This window comes from Gadus macrocephalus, chromosome 21 (genome assembly GCF_031168955.1).
Source record: "Gadus macrocephalus chromosome 21, ASM3116895v1".
Taxonomy (NCBI): Eukaryota; Metazoa; Chordata; class Actinopteri; order Gadiformes; family Gadidae; genus Gadus; species Gadus macrocephalus.
Window position 1 is genome coordinate 18701242 of NC_082402.1, and position 26454 is coordinate 18727695.

Genomic DNA, 26454 nt, shown 5'->3' on the forward strand with positions numbered 1-26454 from the left:
GAATATTCCTAAGTATGTGTTAATAAGTGTAAAATCACATCAAAATAAGAACTGTTGGGTATTCATTACCTTAGAAAGAGACTTTTATAACTAAATAGGGGTCCACTTCAACAGAGCCCGCCATATTGCCCAGACATTTTTCTAGAGTAGCCCAGAATAGAAGCTGTAGAGAGGATGCCTTTTTAAAGTTTGATCATAATCACTATAGACTAAAAAGTAAATACAATTTATAAATCTATCAAGTGACTTGACACTTGGCTACTGGATACTGTCATAGACAATGACATATTTTAGAAAGTACCGAAAAGGCACCTTGTTGGCCAGTATAGGACACCGTAGCTTCTCCTACTTCGTTGGTATGTGAGAGGTGTGGGGGTGGGGGGGTTAACCTTTCTGTTACAATCGGCAACCCCAACGCTAGACGCAACTAAATCTTACACAACGTGCATTTAATCAATTTCAAACTACTGTTCTAATATTTTAAATTCAGTTAAACCATTTCCGAATCAGTGGGGCAGATGATAGAAGGGCGTTCAGATTTGTGCCTACCAGAGTCCGGCCTTCCGTCACTGCCCCTGAACTCCTGCATCCTTTTCTCCAGCTTCTGCTGCCGCCTCCTCTTCATCACAACCTCCGGGTTGGAGATGGTCCGTGTGAAGCTGGTCTCTGGCATGTCCTTGTACACTTCGGCCGCGAGCCGGCTGTCCCTGGGTAGGGATACGTATAGATGAGCTCTCTTGGCACAGAAAGAAAAAACAAGTACTATGATGTGGCAGAAAAATCTGGTTTGATGCACACCCGTCCTCTCTTGAGAATGCCTCCTCGTCTCCATCAGGGATACGTGCAAACTCCTTGTCCCTCTTCTTCTCCTTCTTCTTCTCCTTCTTGGACAGGGTGCGCTTGAAGTTCTGAATAACTCCGTCCTTCTCTTTCTCAGGACCATTGCTCTGAATCTTCTGTTCCAAAAACAGTCAATTTGTACAAATGCTAGGTGGACCATTAATAAAGTTGAATCAATTTCAAGAAACATCTGAAGATTAACTTCTTCAGGGAACATGAGCAGACTTTTCTGTTTCGTAATTATCTAGCACTAGCACTCTACAAACAACTTTTTTTGAGGCATGCCATTGTGAAACTTAAGAAATGTGGGGTTTTGTTTGTAAATCCAATCAAATACTAAAGCTTAAGAAACGAATAGCGTGCCAAGTTGCTTTATTTAAAGCCTAAATATGCAAAGGATGCGATACAATAGGCCTTATTCAATATTATTGCATTTTTGTTTTACTAGTCTTAGTAAGTCGCTTTGGATAAAAGCAGAGAATGAATATATAAATGTGACTTTAATGCTTTCAGGTCTAGCAATGACTACAAAAGTCAAATAAAACACAAAATACAAACATATACAACTATAACCAAAAATGATAAGCTCACTCATTATACCAAATAATATGACACCTAAATTAACAGGCATTCTCAGCATGTGTTCAGAACTATTTTTGATTTCGGTATCTACGTGGAGTAACCCGTCTTTAAGTACATTACAAGCATCTGAACAGTAAGGTACATCATGTTGAGGTTTTTATTTATTCGTCAAAAGCAGTCAAGAGACTGCAGACTCTTGCCACAGTGCAGTACTATCTACCATCTATCTACCGTCACTACCACAAAGAACGGGTCTGGGCGGTCAAAATTAACGCGGTGGTCAAATGTAGTTCAATTGTATTGAAACTACTAGTGTTAAAGGGGCCCTATTATGCCCTTTTTTACTGTTTATTATTCAATATGTTTGACCTCATGAAATTGATTTACAACAATAAAGGGTGGTTATTTTGAAACTGGTAACCCTTCCTATTCTTATACTTACATACATACATACAGGTGCATCTACATTTATTAGAATGTTGTGGAAAAGTTAATAATTTCAATGATTACATTTAAATATGTAAACTAGATTCATTCCACCAAAAAATGAAATGTTTCAAGCGTTTATTTGTATCAATCTTGATAATGGCTGACATTTTTAAGGAAAACCCATATTCAGTATCTCAGAAAATTAGAATATAAAAGAAAAATATTTTTAATACGGAAATGTTGGCCTTCTGAAAAGTATGTTTGTGTATATGCACTCAGTACTTGATTGGGGCTCCTTTTGCATGAATTACTGCATCAATGCGGCATGGTATGGAATCAATCAGCATTTGACTCTGCTGAGGTGTTATGGTAGCCCAGGTTGCTTCGATAGCGGCCTTCAGCATTTTTGGGTCTTGTGTCTCATCTTCCTCTTGGCAATACCCCGTCAATTTTCTATGGGGTTCAGATCAGGCGAATTCGCTGGCCAATCAAGCACAATTATCCTATTGTCATTAAACCAGGTATTGGTACTTTTGGCAGTGTAGGGAGGTGCCAGGTCCTACTGGAGAATGTTATTGGCATCTCCACGAAGCTTGTCAGCAGAAGGAAGCATGAAGTGCTCTAAAACTTCCCGTAGACGGCCTGGTGGACTTATGATTTGGTAAAACACAGAAGATGACATTGCTCCCTAAATCACAACTGACTGTAAACGTCACACTGGATTTCAAGCAACTTCTCAATTTTTCCTCCAAACTCTGGGACTTTGATTTCCAAACGAAAAGTGGGCCAGACCACTGTGCGACAAACCAGTTTTCTAACTGTGCGATCACATCAAACGTGACATTTGTCGCCCGTTCGCGCTGTCGCAAAAGTTTTGTCTCGCCAGAAATCATAATCTGTCGCTGTGCGAGTTTTGGACGAATTTGTCGCGCCACAAGTTTTGGCCGCCAACGGTGCTTCATGCCAATTCATTCTCAACCATGGCCCAGATAACCACCACATGTCTTCCCCTTTTGTGGAAGAGGCAGAGACGTTGGAGAACCCGTCGCAGTCTATTCATAATATTGTAATGACCACGGAAGAGGCAGGGAATGAAGTATTGATTATGATGAGATTTATTAGATGGGCCTACCTAATAAACCGTTTTTACACACAAGACCGGAAACCATAGCAACAATGGTAAACAAACCAGAAGAAGCCCAATCCCTACGAGAGCTCCCCGCGCTACGGCCATCCAGAGGCGCACAGAGCTTTTGGCCGTGATATTATGTATACAATTATATTTTATTATATACTATTATATATATAGAGCTCCGGGAGTCGCAAACGGCAACAATCACTTTCTCCTCCATGCTGCAGTTCACCCCGGACTGCACTGCACTGAGTTTGCCGGTTGAATGCTGATTGGCTGTTACGTTACACGTGTCACTCAGTGGCCACACTGTTGAACGCCGATTGGCTGCCATCACGCGAAAACTTTTGGCAGTGGAAACTCCAATACATGCTTGGAAATAGCTCTGTGAACAGACAGCTTCTCTGGCGATGACCTTTTGAGGCTTAGCCTCCTTCTTGAGGGGGTCAATGACTGTCTTCTGCATAACTGTCAGCCGTCAGCCGTCTTCCACATGGTTTTGAAGCTTACTGAACCAGACTGAGAAACCATTAATAGGCTCGGGAAACAGGTTATTAGCTGATTAGAGCTGATTAATACATTTTCTGAGATACAGAATTTTGGGTTTTCATGAGCTGTAAGCCATTATCATCAGGATTTCAACAAATGAAGGCTTAACATTTTTTCTCATACAAATTTATATATATAATATCCAAGTTCCACATTTAAAATTGAATTATTGAAATTACCTAACTTTTCCACAACAATTTATTGAAATGCACTTGTAGAATTCAAATTAATTTAAATGAGTTCGACAGGTGAATAATACCCGTCCACCTGTTTAACAATTAGCAGCCATATTCAAATTTATTGAAATGCACTATAAACAGCAATATAAATAAGAAAATTAGCTTTTTGGTCCCATAACACTGAAAAATGTGGGTACACTAATGTTTCAATATGTACGACATTTAAATATTGCTGTATTTTGCTTAATTTATGTATAGATGTAAATATAGATGATACTGTCCAAATAAAAATATATATTGTGATATTGTTTTTAAAATTACCCAATTAAATGAATTCAAGTACACTTAATTTGTTGCGTTACCTTCCAAAGTATCCATTGAAATGAACGTGTAAATGATGCCCTGGCTAACTGAAGAATGTATTAACCTCAACATGTTAAAGTCTGGAGTATGTGTATAGTAAGTAGTTGACGTAGTTGACCCCCATACCTCAAAGAACTTCTCAACATACATAGCACAACACGCTCCCTCCGCTCCACTCACTCTAACCTCCTCCACATACCCAGAACCAAACTGAGGACCATGGGAGATAGGGCCTTCAGTGTTGCCGCCCCACGCCTGTGGAATGCCCTCCCTGACACCTTGAGGGCACCACAATCCACTGATTGTTTTAAAAAAGGTCTTACAACATTTCTTTTTAAAAAAACCTTTGGCTCCCACTCTTAGATGTTTTTAAAACCTTTTTTATTTTTATTTTTGCTTTTAACCTGTAGCCCTTTGAGATCTCCGGATGAAAAGGGCACTATAAATTAAATTTATTATTATATTATTATTATTGACTACCTTGGGCAGAATGTCGTTTTCGTTCTTGAGCACGAAGCGTCCCTCCCGGTCATCTTTGTTCCAGTTGAGCTGCACCACCAGAGGCTTCTCATCCAGGTCCAGCTTGCGTTCTTCTAACGCAGAGGATGGCTGGCCGTTAGGTTCAGACAATGTTTACCTTGCGGATACCTCAAGATGCAGGGTCAAAACAGGATTGCCTCACCGGCAATGCTGATTATTTATTGCAATTCTACAGCAACTACAACCGGCATCCATCTTTTATTGAGATTGGAAGAATACAAAGGTGACTCAGTATGATTAATAAATTCATTCATCTACGATTAATAACATAATTCACCGTTAATTTAAAAGATGCTGCACACACAAATGCAAGCACATCCACAGGGACTTATAAAGGGCTGTGCCGACTCACCCCCACTGACGTGGACCTCATACAGGGAGTATCTAGGCGAGGAAAGCATCCTCATGTCAGGCCGGAACTTCTCAGCCAGCGTCTCGATGACGTCCTGTGTGGTGGCCGTGCTCGACACACGGATGCACTTGGTAGCAAAGTTCCCTGCCATGCGGTCCTGGAAGTAGAAGCGCATCACACCGTGGAACTCCAAGTCCTGAAAGGGAAGGATACGGGAGGAGCCTTATTAATTGTGGACATCATGTTTTATTCTATCTATAATCTGGATAGGCGGCAAGCAACAGTTTCTGTTCCAATAGACTGGAATGTGACTGTCTGCACGCATACTGCTGTATACATGGAACTGAAATGTGCCTGCGCGCATACTGCTGTATACATGGTATTGAAATGTGCCTGCGCCTGTTGTGTGTAGGGTAAAGTGCGCAGCACATGGGATATTTATCTGGGTGTACATCAGTTCTGCAAGTACTCAGTGAACGATTCACTGGCAGGGGGCTTGTGGCACATTGAAAGGTTTGGAGAAGTTTTTTAAAAAGTGTGTTCTTTAGGCCCCTTGATAAGACAATTGACTTTCAGTGAGACCTGGCGGACCATACTGACCCTTGTTGGATTTCATTTCCTGATTTAAGTACTTCCATGGACAATGTGGTAAGAAGCAGCTAGAGAGGCTGCAGGGTGCTATCACGCATCATCGATCTGGGCGACGTCACAGGATATAGATTGCATTCGAAATGTTACATGGGGCGCTGGAAACGTTTTTACACAACTTTACATTGTATTGCACGCACAGCAAGAATGACGGGCAATGCATAAATAGGTGACCGGATTAAAGCAATGTAATCAAGTGTGTAAGAGCATTTAAAATAGACAATAAAACAACCAACGTGGCACGAATACAAAGAGAATACATCTCTTTACGGGTGCAGCCATCTTTGTTTTGACGAATCGTATCTCTCAGAACCTCGAATTGGACCGACCAAAAGAGGGTGTGCCTTGGTTAAATGCCGCAAAATCTGGGAGATTTCCACTTTGCAACTCGTGTGGGTGGTTTAATTCTGACCAACCATATTTTCAATGAAAGGCTCAATTCTAAATATTTCCAAATTTGGTCATCCGCTTTAAAGACTATTGTTGAATGAAGGGGCTCTTGTCAGAGACCTGTAACCATCTCTTTTTTTTAGTAAACATTGTTGGAAGTCTTGCGTTCCAAGAGGCTGAACAAGCTGCTGGAGAGATGAAGAGGAATGAGCTGTGAGGCTTACAACATCAAACTAATCCGATTATAAACTTGGTTCTTTGTCTCACCGCTAACGGATTACTTTTGTAGACAAATAGATAAACCAAATGAATTAAAGGCTGCTCCCGGTGTATTCGTAGTTTTTGGATGTTTAAATTTGAGCGTCACCATACAACACACTGAACACTTTAAAATTCACTGCTCTTGCGTATCCATGCAATGGAAGTGAACCAACACGATCTGCATCCATCTAATGTAATAAGTAACTCATCGATAACCCACTGTTTAAACAAATGAACAAGAAAAGAAGTACAAATGGTGAGAAGGGGAGGAATCCTTCAACGGCTGTCTGAGGTGACAGAAGGTATGCAAAAGCAAGGGGCATCATTGTTCGAGCATGCAAATGCATGTGCGTTTGTGTAGGGTGATGGGACAGATGGTTAATAAGATTAATCACGCATCAGGAATAACGCTTGGTTCTTAGAGCTTGCGTCTCTCCCATTCCAACTTTGATTAACTACTAATGGCCGTCAATGGCCACACCTTCCTTCCTATGCTTATTCAACAGTAGTTTCATTATTTGGGGGTATGATCTGCACAACCCAGGGTATGTAAAATCACTACATGGTTCTGAGCCAGGGTATTCCTGAAGTCCTACATATGTATACGTATCTCTCCATCTCACTCTCTCTCTCTCTCTCCTAGGGACCACAAACCTTAAACCTAAAATACTAAATATTGTTCTAAGCACTATTTTTTTGAAGGGGCTGAGAATGGAATTTGAACTTTTCTAAAGGCTTCATTTAAACAGGGTTTTGTGGGACCTGTTGCCTATTATGCATTTGCAAAGAGTCACAGCGTTGTTAGAGCTACCACCCCTCCGACATGTTATAACAGCAAGATGTCTAATGCAGAGGACTACATTTTTAACATCTCATCTCAGTGTGCGGTGGAAACCACAAATTTGGCTGTTTTTCCAAGCCCGGTCATTAAAGCATGATGACTTCACAGTGGTTGCTGACTGCTACTTAGGGCCACAGTTAAGTTAATCTCTACCAGCACATACAGCAAGGTGGTTGGTCCCTTCTCTGAAAGACCAGTGTCAAAGTGCATCGATTGTCTGTGCATGTATGAGAATTATTAGCACAAATAAATTAGGGCTGCCGCGTTTAGTCGATGTGGTCGACGAAGTCGACGGTAAAAATGCGTCGGCATCAATAATTTAAGTCTAATTTAAGCCTAACCCTTTTTTTAATTTTATGAATTTACCTTTTCAATTTCTAAAACGCTTCAGTTCAGTATAACGAATGTGTGTCTTCCGTATCACTACGTGCTGCGTGCCTGACGTCAGTCTTTTTTGGCACCAGCCATTGGTCGCCTTCAGTCAACGCAGTCAACCGCCAAAAATCATGGCGGCAGCAGCAGTCGAGTCCGACTTGGTGGGGAAAGAGACGGCGTCAAGACCAAAGGCGTCAAAAGTATGGGAGTTTTTTAAACTAGCGCCTAACAAAAGGGTGGTTTGTGCACTCTGCAAAGTGTCGATGGCGTATCATAGCAGCACCACCGCTATGCACGAACACCTCAAAAGAAAGCATACAGGCGCCGTTGTGGACGATGGACCGCCAGAAAAGCCACCGTAAGTATTGTCTATTCATGTTTATTAAATTGCCGTAAGTTTAAATATCTTTTGTCATTGTAGCTGCTAAATACACGCATTATGTAAGCCATAAAGTTGTCTACCTGCGACCTTAGAATTTCCATTGAATACGTTTTTACGTTTAAAATAACAGAAAATGTGTAGGCTAGATCTGGGCTTATTCTACGTTGATTGACGGTGCCAGTGTTTGTTCGTGCTTGTTGAGAATGTACCGTATCGAAATATTTTATTTCTGACATTATTTGAAGTTCATTTGTGAGGGGGATGCCTTTAATACAATAGATAACATTTGAATAATTGTGATCAATAAAGTTAAAAGGTGTAAGTCAAAGGAACATAGGAAATATTACTGTCTTCATTATTACATGTTAAATAATTATGATGCATTTGTTTTTCTCCTCTTTCTCTCTTGCTCTCAGGAAAAGGCAAAGCAACATGAACGAATTCCTGCAAAAGAAGGATTGCTCACCAACATTTGCAGCTGCTCTTACTGAGTGTTCTCAACATGATTATCAAAGACATGAGACCCCTGTCAATGGTGGAAGATGAGGGTTTCCGTGCTATGGTTAACACTTTCCAAACCAGGCTACTGTCTCCCTAAAAGAACATGCTTCACCAACATGATGGAGAGGAGATATGAGGATGAATTCCTGAAAGTCAAACTTGCCCTCTCGTCATCCAGTTCCATGGTCAGTCTAACAACAGATGCATGGACAAGTATTGCCACGGAGGTATACTTGGGCATAACGTGCCATTATATCAACAATGACTGGGAACTCATAAGCTATAGTTTGACTACTATGCCTCTTGAAGAGACACACTGCAGTGAATATTGCATCCTGGATTGAGACGGCAATTGAGAGGTTTGGGATTCCTACAAGCAGGATCAAAGCTGTGGTGCATGACAATGCAGCTAATGTTGTAGCAGCCCTCAAGTTGTTGGAAGAGAGGCATGGGATATCTTCAATCCGCTGTGCTGGCCACACATTGCAACTAGTGGTGAATCAAGCACTGAAGAATCCACAAATTAACAGAGCAATTGGAGCGGCAAGATGCTTGGTGGAACATTTCAAAAAGAGTGAAATGGCCAGTTCCAAGCTGAAAACAAAACAAAAACAGATGGGCAAACCTGAACACAAGCTGATTCAAGACGTTAGTGTAAGATGGAACAGCTCGTACTATATGATCAGCCGCCTGCTAGAGCAGAGGTGGCCTGTTACAGCAACTCTGTCAGACCCAGAGGTTACACACAGAGCAAAACATTTCCTTGACCTCAAAGCTGAACAGTGGAGCCTGCTGGAAGAGCTAGAACAAGCTCTCAAGCCATTTGAGTGTGCAACTGTTTATCTTAGTGGGGGGTCATATGTGACCCTCTCCTCTCTACCTGCACTCATTAAAGGACTGCTGAAGCTTACACAGAATGCAGCCTTTGACAACACCCATGTGCTGGCATTTCAGGCTGTTGCAGCGAACGAAATCTCAACAAGATGGGAGGTTGAGATGGCCTACAAAGATGCTGGTATCAATACAAACACCACTGTAATCGCAGCTGCCTTGGATCCCAGGTTTTGCAGACTGAAGTTCCTGTCCCCAGATGAAAGCCTGCAACTGCAGTTGAAAGTGCAAGCCCTTGCACTAGAAGCAAAGAGGAGGGTGATGGAGAGTCAGCAACCACAGCATACCATAGAAGGCCAAACATCAGCAGGTGTTACAGAGAAGAGGTCTGTGTCTTTGCTGGACACATTGCTTGGGACGGACTCTGAGGAAACATCCAGCCAGAATGACAGTGGGGACGAGGCAGATGTCAGTCATTCTGTGAGAGAAGAGATTCTCAAGTATTTTGGGGAACAGCCTCTGCCTAAAAGTTCAGATCCTCTGCAGTGGTGGAAAACAAATGAGGCAAGGTTTCCCTCTCTGGCTGTTCTGGCAAAGTCATATTTGTGTGTACCTGCAACATCAACCCCTTCAGAACGTCTTTTCTCCATAGCTGGTAACATAGCTTCCAAGAAAAGAGCTAGCCTGAGCCCAGAACATGTGGACATGTTGACGTTCTTACACTACAATACACATGCCTAACTGACATGATATTGATTAATATTTGAGTTGGATTTTGAGCTGGACACTTACAATTACTTTAAACATGTTGCACTTTTACTTTAATAAGGGGTTTAATAGAAATAATAGAAAGGAGTTTAATAGCAAGAAAATTTATTTTGGAGTTGCAATACTGACTTATAACAAGTCCTCTTTTTTTATTTATTTTTATCATGTTGGGAGTTCCTAGTTTAAACCTGCAGTTTTGCACTTTAATATGTCAGCCTTTGTTTACATTTTGTTTTGTGCTGCATTATGTAAAAATAAAATGAATTAACTGAGCTGAAATGGTGAATTTTTTTTTTTTTGGGAGGAAAATTAATCGTTTAGATTAATCGACTAATCGATAAAATAGTCTATAGATTAATCGATAGAAAAATAGTCGTTAGTGGCAGCCCTAAAATAAATCCAAGATTGTTTAATAAATCCATGATTGTGCAACTACATGTAAATGTGTACCCATGCAAATTCCAACACCAAAGTAACCTGCAGAGCCAAAAAAAAGCAAGGCTAAATAAGGTCTGTCTGTGTACGTGTTGATTTATACTGATGCAGGCACCAAGGGCACATGCTGTGACTCAATTAAAGGTTGGGTATGGAATTCTCTTTTTTGGCAAAATTACTTGAAATCCTTATCATAACCCACTTACAGCCACTGAGTTAGAAGTACTGACATGAAAATTAAACACGTCAATCATCTGTGGAACGGGCAGGTCTCGAAAAACTCCAGCCATGGATTTCCAGACCCTCTTGAAACTCTTAAAAGTGACCTATAACTGAGCAATATTAAGCAAGAGCTACATATGCAAAAACACTAAAATGTAACTTTTTTGTTTTAAAGTTGATCAAAGGTAATAGTGTAAATTCCTATACATGAGGAGAGAGTAAAGGCAAGGATATCTGTGGACCTTAGGGATCGAACACAGTATCTTTCAGTGTAGCCAGTTGCCAACTTTGCATGTCTTAACAGCAGTTAACTTTGGAGATTGGTATTAATGTGTAAATGACTGGAAATCACTCACGTGTGGCTTAATTTGGTTCACCGCAGCACATTCCATGTTAGACAGTAAAGAATGTTATGTACTGCAGTTTTCTTTGTTCACGCCACCCTCTTCCTCTACAGCACACTCAACTACACACAAATGCTTTTACATTTTTAATCCTTTTACATTTCAGATTCTAGTTTCCTTAGTCTAATGCTAACCCTGACGGTGCAAAGCCCTAGTCATCAAAGATGATGATGCGTGTTCAACTACCATTCTTAGTGACAGACCGAAAGACTTGTGCTCATAAATCGAGCCCTGATTTATCTCTCTCCTTTTGACATTTTTCAATGCACATGGGCTACAAAGTGAATACCACTGAATAGAAAATACACAGCAAAAACTGGAATGCATCTGTGCTATACTGTTTGTTGCGTTCACTTCGTTTCAACTAGCATTTCATTTCAGCTAGGACTGAAACTCGTCAATCATAAATATTGTCCGGAGGGTGTGGAGAGCAAGAACGTGTGAAAAGGAAGGGTTTGACAGGGAGTGTTCCGGTTAGCTTGTGGAAATGGATTCCAGCTGCAGCTCGTCACCACACATGCATGACCCACCTCTACCACTCCAGGTATCTCTCTCACACACACACACACGCTTCCTGAATCAATATTTTTTCAGCTCCCACGTTGCTAACAAATTCTTCAGTAAGTGCCTTCTCAGGTCAACTGAAAGAGGCTCTGCTGCACCTAAAACAGAAATGGAAGAGCAGAGAGAAAGCGCTAAAGGCGGGCGGGCCAGTAGAGATGGACAGGAGGGCTGAAGAAGAACAGGAGTCGAGACAGACAAGTGAGTCGAGAATGACAGTTGAGTCGAGACAGACAGAAGAGTAAAGAGTGACAGGTGTGTCGAGACAGACGGTTGAGTCGAGACGGACAGGAGAGTAAAGAGTGACAGGTGTGTCGAGACAGACAGTTGAGTCGAGACGGACAGGAGAGTAAAGAATGACAGGCGTGTCGAGACAGACAGTTGAGTCGAGACAGACAGGAGAGTATAGAGTGACAGGTGAGTCGAGACAGACAGGAGAGTAAAGAGTGACAGGTGAGTCGAGACGGACAGTTGAGTCGAGACAGACAGGAGAGTAAAGAGTGACAGGTGAGTCGAGACAAACAGGAGAGAAAAGAGTGACAGGAGAGCCGAGACGGACAGGTGTGTCAAGACAGATCGTTGAGTTAAGACGGACAGGAGAGTTGAGACAGACTGGAGCTTCGAGACGGACAGAGACTGAAAGAAGACATCCCCAGACTTGAACTCGAGGGGAGAGCGAGGGAGTTAAGTAAATGGAAAATGGAGATGATGAGTTGATTGATCACATAGATAGATGTTTTTTCACCACGACAAGAACCTCTTCTATAGTCAGCATGTGCAAGCCAGCCCATCCACCGCCACTTTGTGGTGCAACAGACACATGGATGTGTGTGGACTGTCTGTGTACTTCACAGTACATCATGGCACCTAAAAAGGATGCTTTAAGAACCTAACCTTGTTTCCATGTTATTGGGAAATGCGCTATTGGAGCGTAGTTTACATGTACGTAGGTACATGAAATTGGTGCAGAATACTACAGTGAATGTGATGGTGACAAGGTGCGCTAAAGGTGTGACAACACCCACAAGGCTGTACTGGTATGTCTGTTCCCCCGCTTTAACAGCAGAGGTAGTGGAGGGGCAATCAAGTAGAGTCCCTTCTAGAGTCCCTTCAAGTAGAGTCGACGTGAATCAGGTTTGTTGCCACAAACTCCGGGCCACTAGGCGTCGAAGCCTGAATTGCTGTCTACTGGAGGCAGTATGGACAAGGCTTAGCCAATACTTGAAAGAAAATAAACATTAAAATGTCTGACACAGCAGACGTCGAAGGATTTGTCCCTCGTCACGGATCATCGTCCGTTTTCTGGAAATATTTGAGATTTAGCGCAAGCGATATTACCCAGCAACAAACAATATGCAAAGGGTGCCATAGAGTTGTGTCAGCACTGCAAGGCAAGGCAACAAATTTATTCAGCCATCTGAAAACACACCACTAAACATAGTATGACGAATGCACGAAGGCTGAAACTGTTGCATCGCGTCTAACGAGAGATGTCCCACGTCAACTCGTCCATAAAAGCGAGCCTGTACAGCGTAACACTGTATCCATCCAGCTCACAAAGACACACCAAAATCACCAATGCAATCACATTCCATTTGGCCAAAGATACAATAAACAACGTCAGTAATGTGAAGCGTAGTCCTGCATTGAATTGTTCTGATACTGTAGCATATTTATTTAAGTAAACCTTTATTTCAGACACAATTTTATTCAGGTCAAAATCAAGAGATTTCTTTTAACTCATATGGGTACAATGAATGAAGTGAAATAACTAATTTTGATTCAAGAAGGATGTTAAAGCAGTTAAATACAAGAACACCCCCAGATACCTCGTCTACTCCCCCCGTCAGGGTTCCTCGACTACCCCCTCCCCCTCAGGACTCCTCGTCTACCTACCCCCCCGCTGGCCCCACACATTGCTTTCTGTCTATGGCAGTGGTTCTCAACCTTTTTTGAGCTAACGCCCCCATGACCTTACCCTGATCCTCTGGCGCCCCCCCCCCCCCCCCCCCCTCAATAAAAAAATTCTGACCTTATTGTTTTTATGCAACCATAGTCATATTATTATGGCATGAAACAAAAAACACGACTATTTATCACAAAAAAACTACCGCAGGAAGGATTTTACTTAGCGCTCTCGAAAACAGGTTTGGGGGATAACATTTGAATGGTGGGACGTCATTACACGAAATTGGTTGGTCAGTCTTGCGTGCTGAACGTAGTGACGAAATTTGACGTGAAAGCCTTCCGTGGTTTTCGAGGAAATCGCTGTGTTTCAATCGTCCCGTGTTTCAATCGACCCGGATCTCCCCTACCATAAAAGTGTCCACGAACACAGATGAAGAACTCATTCATAAAAAGGGTGCTACTTCAGTTGTATGGAAGTGGTTCGGGTACAAGCAGTCAGACATAGAACAAACTGTTCCGTGTAAGGTTTGAAATCGATTACTAAATGCGTTGGCAACGAATTTTGTCGTCGATTCGTTGTGTCGCGCGATTAATAAGTTACTCATAGACGCAGCACTGTTTACAGCCAGCCGCCGACAGGTTGGTTCATGGTTCATGCACGCCCACAGCGAGCTTTAGTGTGAGCGACCACAGCTTGTATTTTGGTCATATCTTAAAACTGGACTGTAGGCCTACATAAAAGTGTTGTACCTTCACTGTCTTTGGGTTAAAAAGACTCCTTCAACTCTGTATCCGTCTAGTCCAACCGAAAACTCTGTCAGCTGCTGCTGCTGCAGACGGTGTGCAGACGGGCTCGGAGTCGGCACCGCGTGCATCAACAGTCATTCAAAGCCGCGGTAGTAATCGCACAACCGGACGGTGTAGAAAGTCCCGTCAGTTAAAAATAGTAATGCAGTTTTTAAATCCATGTTAAAATCGGCAGGATATAGAGCTCGTTAGCTTAAAAAAAAACAACTAACCAATGGTCACAAACAGTGTCAAATGTGATGTGTTCAGGTCGGCTTGTAATATGATTGAGGCGTACAAGACAGAAAAAAAATAAATTGAGATTTTGGTGAAAACTTGTTTTCCCAGTAATATAAAATAGATAGTAAAGATAGAATTATGACCCGTTTAATGTCCTATCTTGAACTATCATCATCTTATCAGCAATTAAAGCAATATTACAAGTTCTATTTCAAGGAGTCTCGAAAATGGTATCAATAGGTTTGACCGGTTAACCATGGACATCCCTTATATACATATAAAAGAATATCATACATTGTATGTTTTTTTTGGTGTCATCCCAGTTATGTTTTTTTAATTTTTTTATTATTTAATATTACTTTTAATAGTTCCGGGACGTTGGAGCAATAACCTGGTGTTTTTACACTTCAGTCTGCACTGTGAATTTGAAGTAATGTTCAGTTTTTGAATAAAGATGCGGCAATTCCAAATGTTTATTTTTTTTATCCGATTCATAGATTAATCGAAAAAATAATCAACAGAATAATCGATTATTAAAATAATCGTTAGTTGCAGCCCTAGACCAAATACCACACGACAGGGATCACTGACTGAAATGATTCAGAGTAGGCTATAAATGACCCCGATTTAAAACGGCACTGCGAAATTACTAAGGAGATAGCGGAGTTTATAGGGCAAGATAAGACGCCCCTCAACACGTTGATCATGGCCAGGTCTACGGCTTTTGCTAAGATGCTGATAATTGGTACAGCACACACCCCCAGCACAGGTTTTTGTTAGGCTTCCCTACTGGGGCTACATTTTTTCATCTTTTACAAGTTTACATATTTATAACGACTTTGAGCTATCTACATACAGTATACGAGTGGAGGAGCCACATATTAGGGCTTTGACTCCGAACTTCGTAATTTGAATATAATTCGAATATCAAAAAATAAATCAAAATTCAAACGAATATTAGGCAGTCCTTAATATTCTGACCTGTTATGGGCAGGCCAAGAGGGAGAGACGTCGGAGAACCTGACGCAGTCTATTCATAATAATGTAATGACCACGGAAGAGGCAGTGAATGAAGTATTGATTAGACAGCAATTTATTAGAAACCCAATAAACCGTTGGAACACGCAAGACCGGTAACCATAGCAACGCCGGTAAACAAACCTTGCAAAACCCAATCCAGGGCTGAATCCGAATCCTCATACTTATAGTATGCATTTTGTAGTACGCCACAAATATAGCACGTCCGAATGCTCAGTATGCATTGTGTAGTACGGAAAACGTTCAAGAATGCGTACTACCGCCACAGTATACAAAGGTAGGTCACTACGCTATCCCACAATGCAACCGGAGTTTGGTAACGAACGAAGAAGAGATGGCTGACCCGACACTACCAACAGCGGCTTAGAAAGACGTCGTAGAAAGCGGCGAAAAAAGAGACATTAAAAAGAGTAAAAAAGTAAAGCAAGTAATTAAGTAAAAAGAGATATTTTTAATTTAATAGCAACGATGACAAGACGGAAAACAGGTAATTTATCAAGGTAATTTTGCCGGCATCTGAGGGGAGATACGTCATCTCCAAACATCCGGTGAAGTTTCGGCGGTGTTCGGAAGCGTTCAGAGGCGTTCTACAAATGGTAAATGGTCTGCATTTATATAGCGCTTTATCTGTAACCAGTGGCCACCCAAAGCGCTTTACAATATTGCCACACAATTACCCATTCATACACGCATTCATACACCGACAGCGGAGTCAGCCATGCAAGGCGACAGCCAGCTCGTCGGGAGCAGTTAGGGTTAGGTGCCTTGCTCAGGGACACCTCGACACACGCTAGGAGGAGCCGGGGATCGAACTAGCAACCTTGCGGTTACCAGCCAACCCGCTCTACCTCCTGAGCTAGTGCCGCCCAGTGCTAGTGCCATTTTTTGGTGTCATCCCAGTTATGTTTTTTTAATTGTTTTATTATTTAATATTACTTTTAATAGTTCTGGGACGTTGGCGCAATAACCTGGTGTTTTTACACTTCAGTCTGCACTGTGAATTTGAAGTAATGTTCAGTTTTTTTTATCCGATTCATCGATTAATCGAAAAAATAATCGACAGATTAATCGATTATTCAAATAATCGTTAGTTGCAGCCCTACTAAGTATACAGATTCAGCCCAGGTCTTACTGAAGGCATTCAATGGTCAAAATATTATTAATAAATATTCGAATATATTCGAATATTAATATTAATAAACAAACAAACTTCATTTTTGGGCAAAAGTCAAAGCCCTACCACATATGTTCTTTTTTATATTTCTGCACTTAAGTCTGTGTGATTTGTTACTGACTGGAGAACAGTAAGATTAGTATTTATTTTTCAATACAATAGTTAAATAAGGATGTTATATGAATTCATCTTAACACAGGCCTGGCCTAAAGGAAAGCACAGTTTGTATGTTGACTGCTTCCAATGTTTTGTTTGTCATACTATACAATTATTAATTGCTTTTGTTTGTACTTTTGTGAGTTATACAGAACATAAGAAATCGCAATCGCAATTTGGTGTCAATAATGGCAATTACATTATTTCGCCAAATCGTTCAGCCCCATTATATTATTGGCAGAAAAAAAATAAAAAAAGAATCTTGATCAAAGTCTCTCTATCCATCTATCAAATGAAATGGGGAGGGGGCTTTCACTGAAGGAGGATATTTTCAGCACACTGACCAGTTCCAGAAACAGACACTGTTACCATCTACCCAGCCATCATACGGCTCATCCATGGTTCAAAACAGACGTCTGCAGACCATGCTGTGGATGTAGGGCCCAATGAAATCCGTGATAACGAAAACGCGGAATAATAAAAACGGAATCTACTGATAATTATTATTATTTATTTATTTTTTTTATTAAGTAGGAAAGTATTAAAAGTAACAAAGTTACAATTTAAAACGGGCCTGTCATAGAAAAATAACTGATTTCCAGCGGGTTCCTGTTCTTCAGCACATATAACATGTAACAGGGAGAAGGCACATGAAACGTCACATTTACAATATGCAGCGGAATGCAGCGGAATTTTCCATTATTTTGGTGAAATTCAGTTTCGAGGGAAAAGGGAAACAACACAGGTGACATTAACGTCACTGAATGTTTAGCAGTCACTCCCACAACAATGTTAAAAAAAAATCCCCGGTCCACCACGCAAACAATAGGTCCCGCTCCTAACAAGGAGCCGAAGAAGAAGTTGAAGCTCCCGTAATTCGGTTCTAACCCCAAATTCAGAGCCAAACAATATCCAAAACACTTCTATCACTCAGGTGATCAGCTGTTTTGTAGAAAATGTCAACATACTATCGATTGGAAACGCAAAGATACGTGCGATGACCACTTGAAGTCCAAAATCCATGTAAAAAACAATGAACGTCGTAGCCAGGGCACGCCCCTTCAAACAACAACTTGAGTTTATAAAAAAAGAGTTTATAAGCACTTTAATATTTGTCATGTTTTTATTTGAAGCACTAAAAACAGTGCAATGTTGTAATGCTTTAATAAATGTAGTCTTCTATCTGATTACATTTTATTCGTTCGCACGTATTTGACACTCGTTCTGATGATTTTAATAGCTTCAAGTGTAAATACCGAATTCATGAAAATTAAAAAGGAAAAAACGGAATTTGGAAAAAAATAAAACGGATTTTGGGAAAAAATAAAACGGATTTCATAGGGCCCTATGGATGCAATGTGCCGGTCCATACTCGTTGAGCAGGCTCAGCGTAGACTTCACCTAGAGTACGGACTCCTCACCCACTCAATCATTACCATGGCTACACTGCCAGCATAACATGATGATAAAGAGAGTGCGGGAAAGGCCTGATACACACAGACAAGGCATACAAAGACAAATGTACACATACCAGCCCTCTATCCCTTACACCACACACACACACACACACACACACACACACACACTCTTTGTCTGCCTTTCACACATACAGATATACAGACAGTAGACATCATTGCATTGTGGGAGTGAGGCTGAGGCCAGCAGATCGGTTGGAACCTGGACATCCATTGTCCTTTCGAGAAAGAACAAGTGACCCTAAATACACAGTTTTGCCCACCCATATCTACCGTAACATTTTTTCCCCACAGACTACAGCCTGCACTACACTGACTGGCTCCAAAAAACACACACCCACTGCCTGAACCTAATATTCAAAATACGGGGTGTTTTTATATTCGTTTTTCATATTGATATTGTACTTATTCGGGTTACTGACTGCAGAACTGGAAATTCCTGAAACCGAGTGATTTTAACTTTTTATTTTCATGTACTTTGCTTCACTGTTTGTTTCAAGTCTCAGAAATCTCAAGTCGTTTCTCAATACCAAGTACTCAAAGAGTACATGAGGCTGTGCTACAGCCTCATGTAGGCATATACGTACAGAACAATATAAACAAACTAGAAAATGCATTTCCTGCAGAAAATGCGGTGAGTGCTGCAGTACAAAGTGAGGTTGAAAATATTTTTTAATAAAGCCACATTAAGACTTGCTTAAATCAAGTGATGAGATTTCAACAAAAGTTCAAAAGTCTAAATGGAGTAAACAATGTAAACATGCACATGATTAAAAAAAAAAAGGTAAATGTTTTGAAACAAATAAAGGGACAGCTGAATGAAAAGCATTGCTAAAATGTCAAATGAATTTAATTAGTATTGCCAGAGAGAGAGAGAAAGAGAGCAAGAGAGCGAGAGAGTGAGAGAGCGAGAGAGAAAAAAAAGCCGGTGCGTGATTAAAGGTAGACCAATAGAGAGGGAAAAACCGGGCAATCTGCAAGAAAAGTAAGACAACATTTTTTTTGCATTTTTTCACCCGCTGCTCGGCAGAAAACATAAATGTATTTCGCAAGCGAAGCATCTCTCTGTGTTCTCCTGCTGGTATCGTGGTCTAAACCAATAAGAGACAGAGCTCAGGCAGGAATTTGCCTCTGATTGGCTTTGGTCCTGTTCACAGCTCTTAGTTGTGTGTTCAAAAAATGCGAGTGACCTGAGCAGGCTGAGTGCTGAAATGGGAAAATAAAATAAACGCGACAAAATGAGTGTAGGGAGGAAGAAACCTTAAAAGCTTTAGCATTAAGAAAAATACCATTCCATCCACCCCCTCTACCGAATCCATCCATATATATTAGAGCTGTCAAGCGATTAAAATATTTAATCGTGATTAATCGCATTAATGTCATAGTTAACTCACGATTAATCGCAAATCATTTTTCTATGCTAAATATCCCTTGATTTTTTTGTCCCATAATTCTTCTCATTTTAATTCTCTTATCAACATGGTGAAGTGTATCGGCTTGCCTTGTGCAAATGATTTTCTATTGATAACAACATTGGCATATACTGATCAAAACAGGACGATACAAAAAAATAGCCTATAGTGCAATTAAACGACTGCTTTGAACAAATGTCATTTGAACATAGCAGTCAGGCTACTGCTTCTTTGTTTTGAGCCTTTTTTTTTTATAAAATAATTGCGTTAATCGCGCGATAATTTTTTTAACGCCGTTAAATTTGATTTGCGTTAACGCCGTTAACGCGTTTAACTGACAGCTCTAATATATATATACAAGTGACAAGTGTGCAGATGAAGTGGCCCAGCTGCATTTCAGCGACAGGCAGTATTAATAAGGTCCTCTGAGGAATCCAAAATGATTATAAAATGCAATGTTGCGGCGGCAAGCTTTGCGGAGTACCGGTATTTAACAACCATGGTGAATCAAATATGATCACACACTTCTTCTTTATATAGCCTGCCTATCAATTTTTTTAAGTGCAATAAACACAGACAATATCCGACTGATTTTTTTCCAATTTGACCGGTAAAATGAAACCTTCCCGGTCACATGACCGGCACCAATTTCTTCTAGCGGAAACACTGAGCGGTAGGTGAGATTTTTTTTCCTAAAAGCTATCTCCAGCAAACAGCTTCAAATATATGTTTTCTGGAACTCAAATACTATGTTTACTTACTTGTTGGGAAAACAACATTATATGTCTCCTTTAACTTCAGTCATTTTCCCTGCCCAGAATGTTAATTCACGTTGAAGGCTATATGAATATATGCTCTGGTTGTATGATACAGGCCAAGAAATCAATGGAAGATTGCACTTTTGTGGCTTTGTCACTTTCTGGCTGATGTTTTTGCTGGAATAACCAAGTTTAGTCTCCTACTTCAGAAAAACGAGACCATTTTGGAGAGTTTGTTATTAGCTTCAACTGTATTTAAAAAAGTTCTTGATATTTCGAAACAGGCAGTTTGTGCTCTTGAAAATCTGCGGGTTACTACAGAGGGGATGGTTGCAAGACCTAAGCATGGGGGCAGACTTTCACAGTTCATGGCTGACCTTAGGCTGCAGAGAAGGCAGCAGGATGAGAAGGGTGAAATGCCATTCTACAAATTCCCGGTACATTTTTGGTTTTGTTTCCGATATAGGAATATGGATATGTATTTATAATATCCAACTCACAATTTGTGTTTATGCTTTACACACAGACGAGAAGGGTCAAGCTGCAGGCTTGGGCGTTTCCGTCACGACACAAGAACGCCCATCAAGCATTCCTGGCGTTTCATCAACCAATCACTTAGAGTAGGGATGCACGATATATCGGCAGTGATATCGTTATCGGGCGATGTTAGTCATTTTTTAACATATCGGCATCGGCCCGATAAGTAAAATTGGTCCGATATTAACAGCCGATATTTATTTCCGTCTAGTTGCCGTTGTGTGTGTTTTTTGCCCATGCGCAGCTTGTTTGGTCATGTGACAGTGTCAGTGACGCAGCCAGAGATGCACAGAGAGGCAGTACAGGAGTGTTTGTCACCTTAACTGAAAAGAATCAATGTCGACGGTTTGGATGTTTTTTACGGTCTCAAATGAAGGTACTCGAATTGCAATATGCAGTACTTGCAAAGCCGAAGTAATGTTTCCCGTGAACCGTACGGATCAACCCTCACGGTTCTGGATGCAAGTGATCCGCGGATCGGCTGATAAAAAAAAAAGTTGTGCGTTCACGTGATCAGCGCATGTTTAAAGGACAATTCCGGTATTAACAAAATCATCAAGTATCGTAGCGAAATACAGTTTCTGTTGCGTTTTATTTGGCGTTCCGTAATCCCATTGAACCGGAAACCGGAACCAGAACCGGACATGTTCATATTTGGTTGTAGTCTTTTCGCTCGGTTCTCCGGATCAACAGTAGGGCTAGAACCGAGTGAAAAGACTACAACCAACCTCCCTTGATATATTTGATTTAGCCTATTTCACAGATTTGAGTTGAAATTGACTTAAACTTGAACACTTTTTGTAATTTATTAGACAAGTGTCTGGTTTCCATGAATATTGGCAAATTTGATTTAAGTTATAAAACCTTGTCAAGATTGTAAAGTTGAAGTTGTAAAAGTAGCCTAAATCTAACACTGTTAGTAACTTGTGTTTGTTATGGATGCCCTGAACTTGTTGAAGAAACAATGTATTTCGAAGTTTTGGAAAATAAAGAAAGGAATAACTTTTTCATATTCACAGTGTTTACATGTTCTTCAGTATACAAAATCATCATAGAAACTTGTTTTTATACCAATATCGATATCGGTAAATATCGGTTATCGGCCGTAACAGCAATTTTAATATCGGTGCATCCCTAACTTAGTGTTTCGAAATGCATACTGGGTTACGCAAGGCATACTGCGAAGCATAGTCGCAAGGCCTACTATGCTTCACTTCCTTAATGGCAATTTTACCTCTCTCATTAGATTTAATAGTCATGGAGCCTCCCTTGGCTTACGTTAGTTCCATGCTACCCATACTTGAAAAGTATGAAAATTTAACCTCACGGTTATTGAGACCAAAATTATCCAGTTTTTCAGTATTATCGCGGTACTTTTAAATACCCAAAATAGGCCATACTTCAGACTTAGTCCTCTTAGAAGGTAGGGATGGGGAACGATCGAGTCACGTAGATTATGGAATAATGAATGTGACTAGTGTTATTTATTACACGGCTCTTCTCAATGCTGTTGAACGCTCCGCTGAATTGCATGGGCCTTCACAACTTCCGGTGGTGAATAATTTTTTGATAATTCACCGTTCCTAAGCATATAATGACCGCGGTCAAGAAGTAGATTTTTTTTTATATTGTATCACTCCGCAAGTAGTCCAGTTGCTTATTAACCCCAGCGTCCTCCATTGCTAAGCGACGTCAACGTCTTTGGCAGACTATTCCTCTGCTGAACGACACTACGAATGCTGGTAACAAATAAATTGTAAAAAGACACACCGTGTGAAGTAATTTTTTTGACGTGTCTAGTTCACCGTTGTGCAGGCTGTGTTCGGTAAAATGAATAAAATAAATATTGATCTGTTTTCGGCGCATGTAGGCCTATCTGCCCAAGCCCACGTTGAAATAATTTTGGTGTTGAATGTTGATGGCGCAGTTGAAACAAACTTGATTGATTTCACACAAATCATAAAAGCCTCTCCCTGTGTCATTGTGTGTGCGTTTATCCGAGGCGCGTGTGTGCGTGCGTGGGGGGTTCCTGATTGATTTTCAAATATTTCACCGTAGCCAGAGAGCCTGTCGGAGACCCTCTCTGTAGCTTACCTGCACATCAAATATTTTTTAACTATCCATCGACGCAACGGAGACGGCAAGGGCTGTGATTGGTCCTCTAACAAAATCATTTCCGGAATCACTTCTGCGGTTTGACTTTGCACCTTATTGTACCTTATTGTACCTTTGTACATTGTTTAATTTGCACATTGAAGACCAATAAAACACCAAATAAGATTTGAAAAGCTTTGGAAGATTATTTACAACACTATTAACATTGTTTGTAGTCAACATATAAAATCGATGGGGCGGCGAATTGCATTGCGTATCCGACTCCCGACTTTGAATGCTCGAGAAGTTAAGGAGTCGGAGTAGTATACTGAAACTAGACACCACACAGGAGCAGTGCAACAACTTCATCTCTTTCTTCAGGGCAAAGGTAGATAACATCCGTGCTATCCTCTCCACCCCCTCTGCCCCCACAATCCCAACTGTCAGCCCTCAGCCTGGGACGACCCAACCTCTCTGCTGCTTCCAGGACATCACACAGCGTGAGGCTGAGGAAATCATGAGGAAGATGAAACCCTCTACCTGTGCCCTCGACCCATTCCCTTCAGCTTTGATAAAAACACACACCTCTGCCATAAGTCCCATGATTACTAAAATCATAAACTGCTCCCTCCAGACTGGCCACATCCCATCTGTCCTGAAAACTGCAGTCATTAAGCCACTCCTTAAAAAACCCAGCCTTGACCCGGAAGTGCTTGCTAACTACAGACCAATCTCAAATCTCCCGTTCCTTTCAAAAGTGCTGGAAAAGGTAGTTGCTGCCCAACTGCTCTGGCCAGGGTCACTAACGACCTACTGATGTCAGCTGATGCTGGCTCACCATCCCTGCTCATTCTCCTTGATCTCACTGCAGCTTTTGATACGGTTGACCACCACATTCTCCTCCATCGCCTACACTCCACCATCGGACTATCTGACTCAACTCTCAACTGGTTTACCTCCTATCTCACTAACAGAACTGAATACGTCTCCCTGGGAGAAGCCAAGTCAGACACACTCCCCGTCTCCTGTGGTGTCCCCCAAGGGTCAGTCCTCGGACCCCCCCTTTTCACTGTCTACATGCTTCCCCTTGGCCGTGTCATCAGCCGGCATGGAATATCTTTCCATTGCTATGCTGATGACACCCAACTTTATTTCAAAATCAACCCAGCATCCTCTGACACCCTGCCATCTTCCACACTCACCACCTGCCTGGGGGAGACAAAGGCGTGGATGAAGGAGAATTTTCTGCAGCTTAACAGTTCAAAAACTGAAGCCATTCTCATTGGCACCCCACATCAGACCCGGTCATCCACCATTACCAGTATCACCTTCGCCGGCTACGACATCCACTTTTCTCCATCAGTCACCAACCTTGGTGTAATAATGGACCCCCACCTGACCTTTGAACTTCACATCAAACAGCTTTGCAAAAACTCTTTTTACCACCTAAAAAACATTGCAAAACTCCGTCCATCACTCTCTCTCCCAGATGCAGAAAAACTCGTCCATGCCTTTGTCTCCACCAGGCTGGACTACTGTAATGCTCTTCTTGCCGGGATCTCCAACAAAAACTCCAATACATTCAAAACTGTGCTGCCCGGATCCTTACAAGGACACGAAAATTTGACCACATCACACCAATTCTCAAATCCCTCCACTGGCTCCCTGTCCCACTCAGGATTAAATACAAGGTTTCCCTACTGACCCACCAGTGCCTCCATGGTAATGCTCCTATTTACCTGAAGGAGCTAATCACCCCTCAGCCCACTTCACGACACCTCACCTCCGGTCAGGCAAACCTCCTGCAGATTCCTCGGACCAAACTCCAAACCATGGGAGACAGAGCTTTCTGTCACGCCGCTCCCTGTCTTTGGAATGCTCTCCCTGACCACCTGAGAGCACCACTGACCCTGGACACTTTTAAAAAAAGGCCTAAAAACCTACCTTTTTAAAAAAGCCTTTCATTAGTCGTTTCCTTTGGAGAGACGTTCTATCTCTAAATTTTAACTTTTACTTTTCTTTTTTTTTTTTCTTATGTAGCACTTTGAGATTGTTTGCTCAATATAAAGTGCATTACAAATAAAATTCATTATAATTATTATTATTTATTATACTTTGACATTTTAATACAGTTCAGCAAGAAAGGCAACAAAGAAGAAGGGGGCGTTCCAGTGATATAAACGAGAACCCCCACCACACGAGAAGGCAGTGGGATGATATTGACACAGACAGGTACTCTACAGGGAAGTCTCTAATGGCGAGTTTCCACTGCAGGGTGCGGAACGGATCGGAGCGGATCGGGTCGCGTTTCCACCACCAAAAGTGGGCGTGACCCGGACTTAGCCGTACCCGTTTTGGCCTCGTTTTCAGGACTCCTCCATTGGGGTACTGAAAACGAGACGAGACGCCTGAAAGGGTCCCGGGAAATTCTAGCTACACACCCCCTCCGTTGATTGGTCGACAGAATCATCACTTCCGGGTGACGCGGGGATAAAAACAAACAAACAGTAGCCTCGAGGTATTATTCTTTACAATTAACATGTTGCGTAAAACGCTTGCTTGGGCGAACAAGGAGGTGGAGACGGTCGTCTGCATTCTTGGGGAGAAAGACGTTGTTTACGATGTTTACGTAGCTGCCGCGGCGATCGACATCCGGCCTACCACAAAGGGTACTGTCGGCAGTGGAAACGCGACCTCGGAACTGAGCTGGGCTATACCGCCCCTCCCTACCGCACCTTTGCGATCCGATCCGTTCCGCACCCTGCAGTGGAAACGCGGCATAAGCTGGCAGAGGATGGTGGTGCTATCACTGAACTACAAAGAGCAATGGAGGTAACAATAAAAACTACTGTCAAACACTTGAAAGCAAGATTCGGTAGCCTCCTAGGCAAGTGCACTCCCGTCTTATGAACACATTGATAGATCAGAAATGATTGTTAATCATTTTATTAAAATGTCTTTATTAGTGCTGTCAAGCGATTAAAATATTGAATTGCGATTAATCGCATTGATGTCATAGTTAACTCACGATTAATCGCGAGTAATCCTAAATCTTTTTTCTATGCTAAATATCCCTTGATTTCTTTGTCCCATTAATTGTTCTCATTTTAATGCTCTTATCAACATGAAGAAGTGCATCGGCTTGCCTTGTGCAAATGTTTTTTTATTGATAACATTGGCATAAATAAAAAAAGCCTATAGTGCAATTAAACGATGAACATACAAACATATTGCCTTGAACATAGCAGTCAGGCTAAAAAAAAAGTAATAAATAATAATAATAATAATAAA

At 41.4% G+C, this 26454-nt stretch overlaps 2 protein-coding genes and 1 long non-coding RNA gene across 20 annotated transcripts in view; 1 reads left to right on the forward strand and 2 right to left on the reverse strand.

Annotated features, from left to right (window-relative positions):
• The window catches only part of ift172 (intraflagellar transport 172), a 516193-nt gene that overhangs the window by 291337 nt on the left and 198402 nt on the right, over positions 1 to 26454 (forward strand). The gene's annotated exons all lie outside the window — the stretch shown is intronic.
• The window catches only part of afdna (afadin, adherens junction formation factor a), a 114436-nt gene that overhangs the window by 72986 nt on the left and 14996 nt on the right, over positions 1 to 26454 (reverse strand). For 10 of the 18 annotated variants that reach the window (XM_060041890.1, XM_060041891.1, XM_060041886.1 and 7 more), the window contains exons 2-5: positions 4967 to 5162; positions 4555 to 4667; positions 799 to 956; positions 550 to 707 (exon numbers count right to left, since the gene is read on the reverse strand). In XM_060041890.1, coding sequence (XP_059897873.1) covers positions 550 to 707; positions 799 to 956; positions 4555 to 4667; positions 4967 to 5162 — 625 coding nt within the window. The remainder of the gene's footprint in view (positions 1 to 549; positions 708 to 798; positions 957 to 4554; positions 4668 to 4966; positions 5163 to 26454) is intronic. The other 8 variants (XM_060041904.1, XM_060041887.1, XM_060041899.1 and 5 more) reach the window with 3 other exon arrangements.
• LOC132450237 (uncharacterized) lies at positions 14211 to 15395 on the reverse strand. The gene is made up of 2 exons (XR_009523817.1): positions 14300 to 15395; positions 14211 to 14248 (listed from the first exon to the last, which is right to left on the reverse strand). It is a non-coding gene; the product is annotated as an uncharacterized LOC132450237 (long non-coding RNA).